Source organism: Arvicanthis niloticus, chromosome 2 (genome assembly GCF_011762505.2).
Source record: "Arvicanthis niloticus isolate mArvNil1 chromosome 2, mArvNil1.pat.X, whole genome shotgun sequence".
Classification (NCBI taxonomy): domain Eukaryota; kingdom Metazoa; phylum Chordata; class Mammalia; order Rodentia; family Muridae; genus Arvicanthis; species Arvicanthis niloticus.
This window is the reverse complement of record NC_047659.1, coordinates 133,059,745-133,074,445: the sequence shown is the minus strand read 5'-3', so window position 1 is coordinate 133,074,445 and position 14,701 is coordinate 133,059,745. Positions and strand designations below refer to the sequence as shown.

Below are 14,701 nucleotides of genomic sequence, written 5' to 3'. Positions count from 1 at the left end.
TACTGCAGCATAGCCTAGTGAGAGCTGACTGATACATCAACTCTTTACAAAGGTATGTGGTGGATTCTATCATTATGGCTAGCATGCAAGGGAACCAAAGCTTATATAAGTGCAGTAACTTTCTCTAGTCGCTCAGAAAGTGACAGAGGCTAGGCTGGGATATATTCAGGGGCAGAGTACTTGCCTAGCATGGACAGAGCCCTGGATTCCGACCCCAGGACTACAGAGGGGTGATGGGGAAGAAGGCTGCTCCAGTCCTCAGCCCAGTTATGCGGCTCCAGAGCCTGTGCCGCTGAGACGGAAGTGAGTGGGTTGTTCGGTGAAGGATGAGTAACCGGGTGTAGATGGAGCACCTGCTAAGTGCACGGCATCAGGCTCTGTAGTACAGGTTTGGGACAAATCCTGGAAGTCTTGGATGCTGTGTGTATCATGAAGCTTCCCAGTGCCCAATGGGGATGTAGGCTGTACCTTTGCCCACTGTCCGATGCTTTCAGGGTGGTGTGTTCAGTGTGTCCTGAGGGCTAGTGGAAATGGCTTCCTGAGAAGAGGTTGGCGGGATATAGGCTGTCTCTCTGTGACTGTTGTGAGGCTCCTTTGCTATAAGGTCATTTCATGTCAGCCAGAACAGGGAGAATAGCTGCATCCCCTCCTCAGCTGAGTGTAGGACCCCTCCCCCCATTGTATTTACTCTGCATCCAGAATGTTCGAGCCGCCATTGACCTTTTGAGTGCACAGTTTTCCCCCACCTTCTGCCCACACGCTTTCCACTTGTCAACATAACCTTCAGCTGTACCAGATCACAGCACTTGCATGGTCAATGAAATACTATTTTATTTGCAATTAAGTATAATTCAGCGTTGAAACGGTTCTGCTTTCAAGCCAGACCCCGCCTCTGCCTCTGGGATAAGATTAATTATCTCTCTCCCCGGGTCTCATAATGCCGTGCACACATCTCTGCCCTTATTCTATGCTACATTGTAATTATGGCACCTTGCGTTATAATTGCCCCTTACTTGTCTGCCTCTTCAGGTAGATGGAGTTGCAGCAATGTCTGGGTTTCATTCATCTGAGTTGTGAGTCTCCAGCACAGGCTGTGGCACTGAATAGGTAATTAATGAAGAGATTGGTGAATGAAAATTACCTGCTTCATCTACCCTCCCCCTCCCCCACCTGATAGCCCCTTAAGGATTGTTCTTTGGACCCCCTCACCCCTACACTGAGAAAAACACAATGTAAGAAATAAGCCCTGTAGGTCCAAATAGAATTCCTTCATAGGGCAGAAGCCGGTAGGGTTACAAAGCCCTGACTGTGTGTTACAAACTGTAGCCTGGAGAGCCTCTCACACTCTCCCTTCCCTCTCCTGTGCATCCGAATTCTCACCACCAACCTTTCTTCCTTGTCTCCCCTCTCTGTGTCAATATGGTCTTTCCTTCGGACTCTCTGTAGTAGGCCTCCGAGAAGACTGGAGACATTCTCCTCTCTTCACCCCCAAAGGCAAAAATGATGGGGTCTGCAGAGAACCAAGATCCTGCTCTTACTTCAGCTTCCTGCCCACCTTGATACATTAGCCCCAGAACTCTGCCTCTCCTTGAGAAAATGGTCCAAACTCAGCATCTATGGCAGCATGTGGGGATGGGATAGCCATGAGCACGCCTCATGGTTGAACTTGGTGATGGGATGTCCTGTTTTGAAAGCATTACATTTTAAAAATAGTTTTGCTGTTAATGTTGTGTGTGTGTGTGTTGAACAGAATACAGGTGTTCATGCCAATGCCTTATGGAGGGCAAAGGATGATGTTAAGTGTCCTGCTCTCTGTCACTCAATTGAGCCAGGGGCCAGGCTGGTGGCCAGCAAGCTACAGTGACCTTCCTGTTTCTACTTTCCACATCCCTGTGGTTACAAATGCTTGCGACCATACCCATATTTTTTTTCCAAGAGTGCTTTGGTCCCCCTGGAGCTCTTCCTCACGGAGCCATTTCTCTAGCTCCTAGAACATGATCCTTCTGGGGCAGCTGATGGAGAGGACATGTTATTTTAAAACACACTAGATGGGGTGACTATGTCTTCTAGTGTTGAAATTCTCCCTCCTGTGGACCAGGCCCAGACCTTTATGCCCGACCATCAGCGCCATGACCGCTGTATGTGGCTAGCACCACGGACAGCTCCCATGGCAGGGCCAAGGCCGTGTGGTGCTCCGGCTTGCTTTCTATGCACAACAGCGTCTGAAGACTTTAAAAATCATTCATGACTTTGTACCACCAAGAAGGCCAAAGCCTCATAGAATTTTGCTTCTGCCCACCTTGGTCATCTAGCACCATAATCCTGGAGATGCTCAAATGTGTGTTGCAGTATCGATGAGATGACCACTCTTACCTGGTGTTGGAGAATAGATGACGTTGAATGAGGTCAGTGATAATATGCAGACTTTCCTTAATGCCAGATGGTCCCAGACTAGATCCTACTCCTTCTTCTCCCATCCTGAGTGTTGTCTGCTTTCTGTAAATTTAACAGATCTTCCTTTTGGAGGATGCAGGCGTGAGCCAAGTCAACATTCATTAGGGATCTTTCCTCCATCATTCCCCAGCAAAGACTCTCTCCTCTGAATGCCATTCTTCAGAAATGGCTTTCTGCTGAAGGGCAATCTATGTGTTCACCTACCCAGCCCAGAGCATGCTCTAGGGAGCCTCCTAAATCTGTATCCTGTGGCCTAGCATTTCCAAGTCTTAGGTTTGTGCCTTGCAGAACGGTGCACAAATGGTCATCAAAAGACATGTACAAGAATAGTCTTGGCAGAGCCATTTGTAATATCTCCATATGGAGATTACCCGAGTGCTCACCAATAATAGAATGCATGGGAATTATTTTGATACATTCACACATTGTACTACAATAAAGAGAGTGAATGAAAACCATTAGAATGACAAACCTCACAAACATAATTTTGAGCGAAGGAAGCCAGACAGTCCAGACAATATATTACGTGGTTCTAGGTATTAAAATTGTAAGACAGGCTGGGGAGATGGCACACCCAGTAAACTGCTTGCAGTACAAGTGTGAGCGTTGAAGGCCAATCCCAGCAGGCATGTAAAAAGCAGCAGTGCCCATCGGTAATGCCAGCGCTGGGTAGTCAGAGACATGCAGGTTTCTGAGCTCACTGGACAGTCACTCTAGCCCATCAGTGAGCTCTAGACTCAGGGAAAGATTGTGTCTCAAGAGATAAGGGGGAGAGTATTTAAGGAACACACACAGCATTAACCTCAGGTCTCTATACATCCACACAAATGTCACATACACACACACACACACACACACACACACACACACACACTCACATAGAGAGAGGAGGGGAGAATATAAGCTTTAACACAGTTGTCTTCTTAGGAGTCCAAGCATTGTACTGTTCTTGTGGTGGGTAGCTGGGTATGGGCCGGGATGCTTCTGGGCATCGGGAAAGTTCTGTTTCCACATCTGGAAGCTGGCACTTGTAAAATATTCATTAAGCTCAGAGCACCCAAAACACATATAGTACATAATTGTATACTTGTCTTCGTGTATATTATAATCCACAAACACTTGCTTTCAAAACATCTCCCTCCTAGGCTGGGTGTGGTTAGACACAGCTGTAATTCCCAGCACTAGGGAAGCTGAGGCAGGCAGATCTCTGTGAGTTCTAGGGTAGCCTGGCATCTGTTTCAAGTACCAGCCAGCCAAAACTACATAGTGAGACCTTGTTCTCCACCCCCACAGCCCCCCCCCCAAAAAAAACTCTGTCCAGAGAAGAAGAGAGGGTCTAAGACTTTCTGTGCATGATGATGTAGGAAGTTGAGGTGGGGTGTGCTGGCCACATTTGGAAATATTTCACCTAAGAGAATGCCAAGCTCACTGGGGGAAAGGGAAATGGATCAGCAGCATGGGGCTGGGGCTGTAAATGAGGACCAGGTCAGAAAAGCAGTGTGTTACAGCCTTTGATATATTCTGTAGGCTGTGGGGTGTCTCAAAAGTTTCTAATCAAAGAGATGGCGGTTCTATAGAAAGCGCATGCAGGCCATAGATGGGAGCTGGTGGGGAAGGACAGGTTTGTAGTGGACACAACAGTTGGCATAAAAGAGGAACATGGCAGTGAGATATTTTAAAGTTCTCTGTGTGTGTATGTGTGTATATATGTGTATGTGTGAGTGAGGGTGTGTGTGTGTGTATGTGAGGGTGTGTGTATGTAAGTGTATGTGTGTGTATATGTGTATGAGTGTGTGTATGTGTTTGTGTATATGTGTATGTTGTGTATGTGTCTGTATATGTGTGTGTGAGAGAGTATGTGTGTGAGTGTATGTGTGTATATATGTGTATGTGTGAGTGAGGGTGTGTGTGTGTGTATGTGAGGGTGTGTGTATGTAAGTGTATGTGTGTATGAGTGTGTGTATGTGTTTGTGTATATGTGTATGTTGTGTATGTGTCTGTATATGTGTGTGTGTGAGAGTATGTGTGTGAGTGTATGGTGTATATATGTGTATGTGTGAGTGAGGGTGTGTGTGTGTGTGTATATGTGAGGGTGTGTGTATGTAAGTGTATGTGTATGTGTGTATGAGTGTGTGTATGTGTTTGTGTATATGTGTATGTTGTGTATGTGTCTGTATATATGTGTGTGAGAGTATGTGTGAGTGTGTATGTGTGTGTATGTGTGTATATGTGTATCTGAGTGTGTGTGTATGTATGTGTGTGTGTGTGAGAGAGGGGGGGTTGAGAGAGAGATGATGGGGTCAAACTCAGAATTTCATACTTATCTTTAAAATATTCTACCACCTGACCACACCTCCAGCCCCTCCCCCTTTTGCCGTAGACTCTCACTGCATTACCCAGGTTGGCCTTGAGCTCTCATTTTCCTACCTCAGCCCCCAGAGTGCTTGGATCACAGATATAATCGACCATGCACTGCTGAAAGGGAAACAGAAAAACAGATGGGGCATCTTACTCAAAATCATATAGCCAATAATGGTATGGCTGGAACCAGCCAGGGTGAAGGACTCAGGCAAGCAGCCTGTAAAGTCTTCCCAATGCAGACACTGCCATGTCCTGGAGATGCTGCAGCTACCTCGGTGAGCACCTGTGGACTGCAGAGCAGGGAGCTTGACCATCAGAGATCACAGACATGGCCACTGATGCATGCCTCTCCTGGAGCCTCAGTTGTCTTCTGAACTGAGAAGGTGTTGGTCTGGAAAGTCCTCATGTTCTCTCCAAATGGAGCCTAACCTGGCTTCAAGGGAAGGCAGATTCTGATAGCTCTAGGTCAAAGGTGAGGGCAGCAAGGGTCTTCTTGGAAGTTTTGTGATTACTCAGCCTGTTCCTGGAGACACAGCCAGAGGTACTGTTAGTACTCTGAACCCCGTGGATGGTTTCAGCCTTCAATTTTCAGGTGGATTTGAAAGCTCGGCCAAGTAAGGCAGGGGAAGCTAAACCCACTGGGAATAACAAGGCCGGGAAGAAGTCGGCTACGGAAGAAGTATTGCCATCAGAAAAGGGAGCAATGTGCTAGGGCTTGCTGTCTCTCTCATCCTGGCTCTAATTAACCGAGTCACCCAGAGCTCTTTTGTACCTTGGGATTCACAGGCTGCTATGTGGGCCTACAGTGGACCCTCACAGAGATGGAATTAGACACTCATTGTGGGATAGTGGTGCTTAGGGATGGAGGGTCTGGGGACCTGGGACAAGTCATATAACCGCTCTGTGTAGGAAACAAAGCTGGTGGCATTCACCTGCAGTGAAATGCCCAGGTGAGGAACAGCTTGCCACCCACCGTGCTCCTCCTCTGTTCTCCTCCTGAGGCCTCCAGTGGCTGAGGATGCGGGGTCTGTTCCAGCTCTGCTCCTGGTTTCACGCTCGATCTAGCTTGTCTGATGTATGTCTGGATACATTACTGAACGACTCCAAGCCTGCTTCTTTGTTGTAAAATTAGGCTATAACACTTGCCTCTCAGAGGCATCATGGATGGAATTACATGTCTAATGGTGCACAGAACAGGGTAACAGCTAAAAATAATTGTGACTGCTCTCATAATTTGTCATTATTATTTTCCTGCTCTTCGTAAGTGCTCTTAGAAGATGAGTTAAGACGTTCGTGTTCGGGTGTGAGCAGCTTGAGTAATGTCCCCTCGCTATCTTTGCTGGAGACATGTGGTTTTCTAGGGGACGTGTCTTTACCCAATCAAGTGAAACACAAGTTTAGTTGGGTGGGCAGCTGGGTGGTGTCCTCGGTGCTAAGTGGAAGCAAATGAGAAGTGATCTCACACTGTCTACGTGGGACTGGCATGCCCCTGCTCCCACGCGCACAGAGTCCACGCTCCAGTACAGGTGGATATCAGGAGTCAGCTTGAGCTGGTTAGGAAAAGTTCTTGGGAGAGAGGGCTTTGGACTCTGTGGTAGAGATCAGGGAATCTATTTTAGTGGTTCATTAACAACCTATCTTGGGGGTTGGAGAGATGGCACTGGCTGCTCTTCCAGAGGACCTGCCTTTGGTTTCCAGTACACAGTAACTCCAGCTCCAGGGGAGTCTGATGCCTTTGGCCTCTGCTGATACCTGCACTCATGTGCATGTACCCACATACACATACACACACACACACACACACACACACACAGACACACCCCTACATGTCATTAAAACTAACAAAAACTATGTCTTAACTGAAGAACAGACCTGTATGAGGGTACCAGCATGGTGGTTCAGTCAGGAAAGGTGCTTGCTGCCAAGACCCAGACTTACATGGTGGAAGTAGAGAACTGCCTCCTCTGATTTCCACTTGTACCATAGTATACACACACACACACACACACACACACACACACAGAGAGAGAGAGAGAGAGACACACTCACACAGAGGTGGGGGAGGGAGACAGAGAGGGAGGGAGAGAGAGGGAAAGGGGGAGAGGGATCATTGAGAGAGAAATCAGAAAGACCTGGATTTGGCATCAGCTCTGCCCTGAGCAACTGTGAATGAATATCTGTGTGTCCTTAGGAATGTTACTTTGGGATACAAGGACTTGCGTTGTAGCCCAGGCTAGCCACAAATTTGCATTTCTCCTGCCTGCACATCCCAAGTCCTGGCATTGCCATCGTGCACTGCCACACCCAGTATCTAGTCACTTTTCTGTCCCCACTCTCTTCCTGCGTAAAGTAGAGTGGCGACTCTACCAAGGTCATTGTGAGAATTAAGTGGGTCGATGGCACTGTCATGACGATAATAATACACTGGTGACAGCCACCTTTGCTGTGTGCTGGGCTGCGTCACTAGAATGTCCAGAGGATGAAATGCTATTACATTATTGCATAACCTATTACGTTTATTTTAATCTTTTATTAGATTTGTTCTTTGACAGTTTCACACACACACACACACACACACACACACACACACACACACAGTACATTGCAGGTTGCTGCTATTTCCCTCCCCGTCCCTGTTAACCCCACTCCTCTCCGTCAGTCCCTTTCTGATACCCATATCTTACATGTGTGCATGTTTGTGTAACCTACTGAGTTTAACCTGAGCTATCTGTGTGGCCATGAGTGTAGAACTGTCCATGGGAACATGGCGGGCTCATCCCTGTGTACGCAACTGAAAAAAAAAAAATGTGTGCTCCCTTCTCAGATCCCATCAGTAGCCAATAGTTCTGTGAGGAGGATCAGAGCACCGTTGGCACCTTTCCAGTCTACTATTGGCTGTTGACAATGCCAGTCTTGTATAGACCCAGGGGGCCCTGCTGCTGCGAGGTCCTGATGGCGCTAGCTGAGCCACATGGTAACCTGTTACATTTAATGCTCACAGCACTTCTAAGAATCGTGTGCTGTTACTCCCAGTCTGTGACAATCTGGGTTACGGAGTGCCTAGTGTAGGTGTTGTTTAAGGATAGACTCTAGGGGATACTTAGAGGTTTGGTGATGGATGTGAGGGAAGGGGAAGAAGCAAGGAGAGGGAGGGAAGATGGGAGAGTTCTGAGGATGGACACACAGTGTGAGCTGCCCAGCCTGTGAGCCAGGCTGGGGGAAGAGGTGGGGGCTGTGTGGGGATTGATTTGAGACAGAATCCCTGGCATCTCTGGTACAGTGATTAAATTGAATTTGTCAGGACAGGAAGAGCCATTCTAAGGCTTGAAGTAAGGTCATGGCACGGGTAGAGCTGTGATCTATTTGCAAATTTATTTGTATTTTAGTTCCATTTATATTGTGGACTTAATGCATTTAACTATTTAAAAAGAAATCCAAATGACAAATAAGCACACGAGGGAGAAATAAAATCTCCCTCCCCAGTGTGCTAGATAGAGTCTAAATCGGTGACGCCGGTTGGCAGAGTCAGCTAAAGCATCTACCCTGTGACCCGGCAGCTCCAGCCTCAGGTACATTTCCAGAAGACACAGGTGCAGACTCCCCCCAAGAGCCTTCCGCTAAACTAACCACAGCAACACCATCCCATCATAACCTCAAACTTGAGAAAAAGCCAGCAAAAGCCCACCACCCAGAGAGTGCATAAGAAAGCCGCGTGGAGGGACCACCCAGACAGTGCATAAACGAGTCGTCTGGAGCCACGTGTGTGCTGTGCCTGGATCTCAAAGGTGGAAGCCAGCAGATGAAAGCAGCCTCTTCTCACCAGAAAAGACTCAAGCCTTACATAACAGTGAGAACCAGGCGAAAGTAAAGTAACGGCTGCCATTGCTGCCATTAGAGACCCGTGTGGTGGCTGCCCCTGTAATTGACAGGTGATCAGGCGGCTGGGCTCCTCAGGGTCCTAGTGACACTTACTGCTTGTTTGTTTGTGATTATATGCTGATTATACAATCTTCCCTAGTTTGTAAAAAAAATTCCACCGAGTTCTTCACTTACAGCCTGTGCACTTATTCTTAGATTAAAAGGATATAAAAAATGGTCTTGGACACACTCCTTCTAACAACCCCACCCCACAGTTACTCACCATTGGCTTTTTAGTTTGTATCTTCCTAGATTTTTCTGTTCATATGAATAAATATGAAGATGAACTGTTCTCTCTTCTCCCCCCCCCCAACACAGAGGCACACAGACATGCGCACATGCACACACACACACACACACACACACACACACGTGTGCGTGTGCATACACACAGCTATCTATAGCTTTACAGAAATGGCACCATGTTTTGCATATTGCCAGCAACCTGCTTTTTTAACTTACCAGTCTGTGTCACTGCAGACATAGAGTCTTTGCAGCAGTTATACGGTCTTCTATTGTGGCGATGTGTTATTTAATTAACTGGTCCTTCATCGAAGAGCAGTTAACTCCAGCATCTCGATGATGTGAACAGCACAGTGGGGAGCCCCTTGGTGCCCTTCTGTGATTGCCTGGGTAGGACGGGTGGGTAAGTGAGTGCTTCAGTCTGAAGTTTGGTTCACTGTTAACGGCTAGTAGGTCGGTGGGTTGGAAGCGGCTCAGAAGCCATTTAGAGTTCAAGCTTGAGGGAGCTCGGCTGTGAAGATGGACAAGAAGGGAGATGTATGACCCAAGGATCAAAGACTTTGCAAGCCCTGGGATACAGTGAAGGAGAGAAAAAAAGGCTCTGTGCTTCCGGGAGGCTCTGAGTCTGGGTGGGACATGGTTTGAAGGCTTATTGTGAGAAAAAAAGGCCATAGTTTGGGCTCTATTTAGTGTGGAAAGTCCAGGGAGCCTGCTTCTCTTCCAGATAGTGATGGAATTCAGTTGCAATAAACACTGGCTTACAGGCTGTGGCTAGAGTGTAGGCTCATTTGCATAGGGTGAATCTGAGGTTGTGGGGGAGTGATGAACCACCAATAGGAGGAGAGAGACAGAGAGAGTGAGATAGACAGAGAAGGAGAGGGAGGGAAGGAGAAATACAGAGAGAGAAAGAGAGAGAGAGAGAGAGAGAGAGAGAGAGAGAGAGAGAGAGAGAATATTTTCCCCCAAGAATTCATGGATGGTAAGGGCCTAGAAGCCAGTGGGGCTGTGAACAGCAAAGGCTGTGGCCAAAGGCAGGTGGAGATCCAGTAGAATTCACTATCAAAGATGAGAGAGAGAGAGAGAGAGAGAGAGAGAGAGAGAGAGAGAGAGAGAGAGAGAGAGAAACTCTGGCTCAAAGGGTAAAGGGATGGTCCTAAGCAAGTCTGCAAGTCTGCATCTCTGTTGACCACCATGGCTGTGCTCACTACATCTTGCACCTGCAAGGACTGTTGCCCAGTGAAAAATACAGTGTAGTGAAGAAATGGGACATCCACACTCAGTTTATTATACAGCGGGGTGGCCAGCTTGAGGGTAGTCAGTTCCACTTTGGATACCCAGAGTCTACAGAACACAAGCTCTGAGCCCCACAATGGAAATTGTGCATGATGGTGACAGTCCTTTGCCCAGTGTCTACCACCTCCGGAAAGCCTCCTCCATGGTTAGTCTACCATGTAGTGACACTTCTGTTTTCATTATCTCTGGAGGAGATGCGTCCCTGATCCCATAGTGATCGTATTCACGTTCCTCCAACTCCCCGGCTGTATAACCCACTTGTCTTGATGCGGTCTTTCTTGGGATTAGACTGGAAGATGTCTCTTCTGTATTTTGACCTTCCTCCTAGAAGAGGAGGAACACTGTCATCCTAGAGAGTAATAGCCTGAGACAGCATAAGCAAGGGGTGACAGAAGGAAGGGTTGGGTAGCTAAGGTTGGGCATTCCTGGTATGTTTGGATACACAGTCTTCAGGTGGCAGAGTGCAGCATGGTCATGCAAACATCAACCAGACAGCTGGGGAGGGTAAACTGGAACGTGTCCTGTGGTCATCCTCTCTCTGCAGTAGCTGTAGCCACTTCTGAGTAGCACCTACTGTGTGCCACGCCTGGTGGCATTAAGCCTTCACATCTCCTCCACAAGCGAGCAGTCTGGTCTTCGTGGCCATCGCCTGGACCATCCTAAAGAGCCAGGCTCCCTGTGTGCTAAATCCAGCTGGCACGAGGCCCAGGAGCCTGAGTGTGAGGTTCCTTGAAGGCTGTCACCGACATGAAATACACACTGGCCTCCTCAGTCCCGGAGACTGAGCTGTTTGTCATGCTGGACTCTGTCAGTCTGTGACAGTGACATGAGGATAGTGCAGGGTGTTCAGGAATGGGAGGTCAGGTGCCTGGGAAGGTGTCTGAAGCATGTCTGCAGGTCATTGGGTCTGCATCCTCAGGGAGGGATTGTTTGTTCCTGTGTGCAACTGCACATGTCTACATGTGTTTGTGTGTAAGGGCATTTCCCTCACCTGGATGTGTGAGTGTGTTTCTGGATCTGTCCCTATCTCTGTACCTAATATGAGTGGGGAACACAGAAGTGGGAATGGGGGTGTTGGTTAGAAAACCATGAATGCCAGACAGACAGGAAATGACTTTCTGTCACATGTTCATAGACACCAGGTGACACGCAGAGAGAGATGCATATTACTGCCTCTCCTCAGTGTGCTTTCCGGTGAGTGGGTGTGGACTTTTTAAGGATGCACATCAGGTGTACCCAGTTACTCTCAGACACTCAGGTAACAGACACACACCGCCTAGTTGTCCTCAGACCCACAGACAGCAGCTAGCCACGGGTGGAAACACAAACATAGACATTTAGAGCCCTTGGTTCTTGTGTGTATATTTATGTGTGTTTCTCCGAGTACACGGGCTCCTAGGAGACAGGAACATGTGAGTACACACTTTGGCAAACACACACAACTCCGATACGTCTCCACATGTATATATGAAACTCCCAGGGTTCAGAGACCATGATGCCATCATAGAACTGGGAAGAGGCCCACAGAGGAGGCTGGAGGTGGTGTGGTCTACCTGATGTATTCCTGCTTCTCCTCCCTGGCTCTGTGAGCCAGTCCCTGACTTGTGTGCCATTGTCTTCCACACAGAAGCAGGGAGAGTAAAAGGAACCCCAACTTCATGGAGTACTTGGGATGCTGTGGTTTATCCAACAGTCACCCGTTGAATACTCCCAGTGAACCCATCACAGTTCCTGGCTCAGAGGCTCTCATTGATGAACACACCTTTGTGGAAGCTGGCCAGTAAAAAGCCAACCCCAGTACCACATTGAGTGGTCAGCACCAGGAAGAAACAGAACAGGCTGGCTGTGGAGGGGCTGATGGGAGTTCATAGGAGGCCTTCAGTGAGAGAGCATTATATCACAAGATGGAGGCAGAGGAGTGAGTGGCTGGTCAGGAAAGGCATGATGGGAAGGAATTCCAAGCACAAAGACCATTTGGTCTGATAATAACCCTGCAGCATTCCCATTTTACAGATAAACAAGTGGAGGTCCGGGGAGGCTGAACACTTCCTACACTCTCTAGCTAATGGGAGAGGCATTCAGGATTTGAGTCAGCCAGGCCATGTTCTTCAAAGCCAGTGATCTTAGTTGTTATCAGTAAGGGTGAATTTTTTTATCTTGGAAATAGTTGCTAATGCCTGCTGACATTTTGACAGGCACAGGGTTGCTACTAGCATCTAGTAGCAACATGACAGGATGCCACCCACAGTTACCCTGGCATGGAGAAGCCCTGGCCTGAACCTGCAGAGCACCTGAAAGAATCTGGCCCATAGAAGGTGCTTAAGATGTTATCAGTAAAGGACAAGGGGTGTTTGGAGAAAACCCCAGGAGAGAAAATATGTAAATGAGCCAACCAGTTAACAGTGTTGTGTGCTGGCTGGGTGGCTATGAAGGGCACCGTGTACCCCAGGGAGAGTGGGCACAGGTGAGCCAGAGGGATCAAGGACATTGGTGGGCCCGGCTAGGGCTGATGCTTGGCTGCCCTCAGCTGCTAAACCACTAACCAGACAACTTCTTTCTCTGTCCATTCCCCTCCCCAACCCCATGTCTGCCCCCACCTCTTTTGGCCCCCTTGTTCAACAGCAGATAGCCGGAGGCTGAAGGGTGCCATCCAGAGAAGCACAGAGACAGGACTGGCCGTGGAGATGCCCAGCCGGACGCTACGCCAAGCCAGCCATGAGTCCATTGAGGACAGCATGAATAGCTATGGCTCTGAGGGCAAGTAAGTATGGCCTTTGCACCTCCCTGTAGCTTTCCTGCCCCCAGTCAGTGGGAGGCGGGGGGTTGAGCAAGCCCCCCAAGAACCCCAGTTCCTCGGGCTGGTAGGGTTTTTGCCTAAGCCTCTAGGGTCTTAGGAAGAAACCAGTGAGATGTGGAGTCTAGGTCTTATGCTTCAGCCCTACCATTTTAGAGCTGTGTGACTGTGAACAGGGGACATCCTTGAATTTCTTTCCCTATCTGTAAAAGGAATGGATAACATCAACCACCTTGGGCTTGTGATGGTTAATGTTGGCTATCAATTTTAAAGGATACAGAGTCACCTAGGAGACAGGCCTCCAGGCATGTCTGTAAGGAATCACTTAGTCTCTGGGCTGCCCGTCAGGGTCATATTAGTTGTGTTAACTGAATTGGGAATACCCATACTCAAAGTGGGCAGTGCCATTCCTTGGGTGTAGGTCTCGAACTGCATTAAAAAGGAGACAGCTAAGGCTGTGCTTGCTAGCACATGCCTTTAAACCCTTTGCTTGAGAGGTAGAGGCAGGAAGATTTCTATGAGTTTGAGGCCAGTCTGGTTTACACAGAGTTCCAGGACAGCCAGGGCTGTATCGTGAAACCCTGACTGAAAAGAGAGAGCAAGAAATCTCCTGATCACTAGCAGCCACGGCCCTGTGCTTCCTGATCGAGGGCATGACCTGACGTCCCGCTGTGGGGGTCTGTACCCTTGAACCATGAGCTGAAATCAACCCTTCCCCCTTAAGTGGCTTGTGTCACAGCAACACAAGAAAAACAAGCCTAAGATATAGACATTATGAGGATTAAGGATACAATCCGTGTAATCCTGAGTTAACGTGTATAAAGAACAGAGGACCGTGCTTGGCACCTACTGTATACCAGTTTTGGTAGATTTCTCAGTGAAAGGTGTCCCCGAGGTTCAGCAGAACACCCTTATTGTTTTCTTTTCTTTAGTTTTTTTTTTTTTTTAAAGTCCCAGTTGGGCTTTAAAAATACAAACTAGGGCTTGATAAAGGTTCACATATATCAAGTCTTGAGATGGTCATAGTACCTGGATGCTCGCCAGGGTTTGCCTTCAGGACTGCACACCAGGATCTGGGGATGTGTTACAGAATGCAGGTGGCAGGGGTCTTCATTCCCCTTAGGGGAAGTCTTGGGGTTTGCCTCCTCTGATGAACACAGACAGACAGACAGACAGACAGACAGACACACACACACACACACACACACACACACACAGAGAGAGAGAGAGAGAGAGAGAGAGAGAGAGAGAGAGAGAGAGAGAGAGACTTACTCTTTTCAGATTCCCCTTATGCCTATCCTTAGCTCATCCTGGCTAAGAATCTTAGATTCAAAATAACACTATACTGTACAGAGAAGCCGGGCACTCAGGGGTTTGGGAGCTTGCCTTGGTGGCAGAGCCACTACTATCTGGAACTCAGGAGTTCTGACTCTGAGCTGGAGCTCACTCTACACGACCATGTTGCTTCACCTTTCCAATTGTCCTCAGAGGTAAGGAAGGGCCCTGAGGTGTCACAGTCCCTGTCATTACACATGAGGAGTCTGAGGCTTGGGAAAGTTCACGTCTGTGCTGTCTGTCTGTATAGGCGTCTGCTGTAAAGGAGCTGGAATTTAAAATAAACCATCCTGCTCTCAGCAT

At 48.1% G+C, this 14,701-nt stretch overlaps 1 protein-coding gene across 2 annotated transcripts in view; it reads left to right on the top strand.

Annotated features, from left to right (window-relative positions):
- Rims4 (regulating synaptic membrane exocytosis 4) overlaps positions 1-14,701 on the top strand; it is a 62,576-nt gene that overhangs the window by 29,033 nt on the left and 18,842 nt on the right. The window contains exon 2 of one of the 2 annotated variants that reach the window (XM_034496457.2): positions 12,895-13,030. In XM_034496457.2, the coding sequence (XP_034352348.1) occupies positions 12,895-13,030 (136 nt within the window). Of the gene's footprint in view, positions 1-12,891; positions 13,031-14,701 lie in introns of both variants that reach the window. The other variant, XM_034496456.2, reaches the window with a different exon arrangement.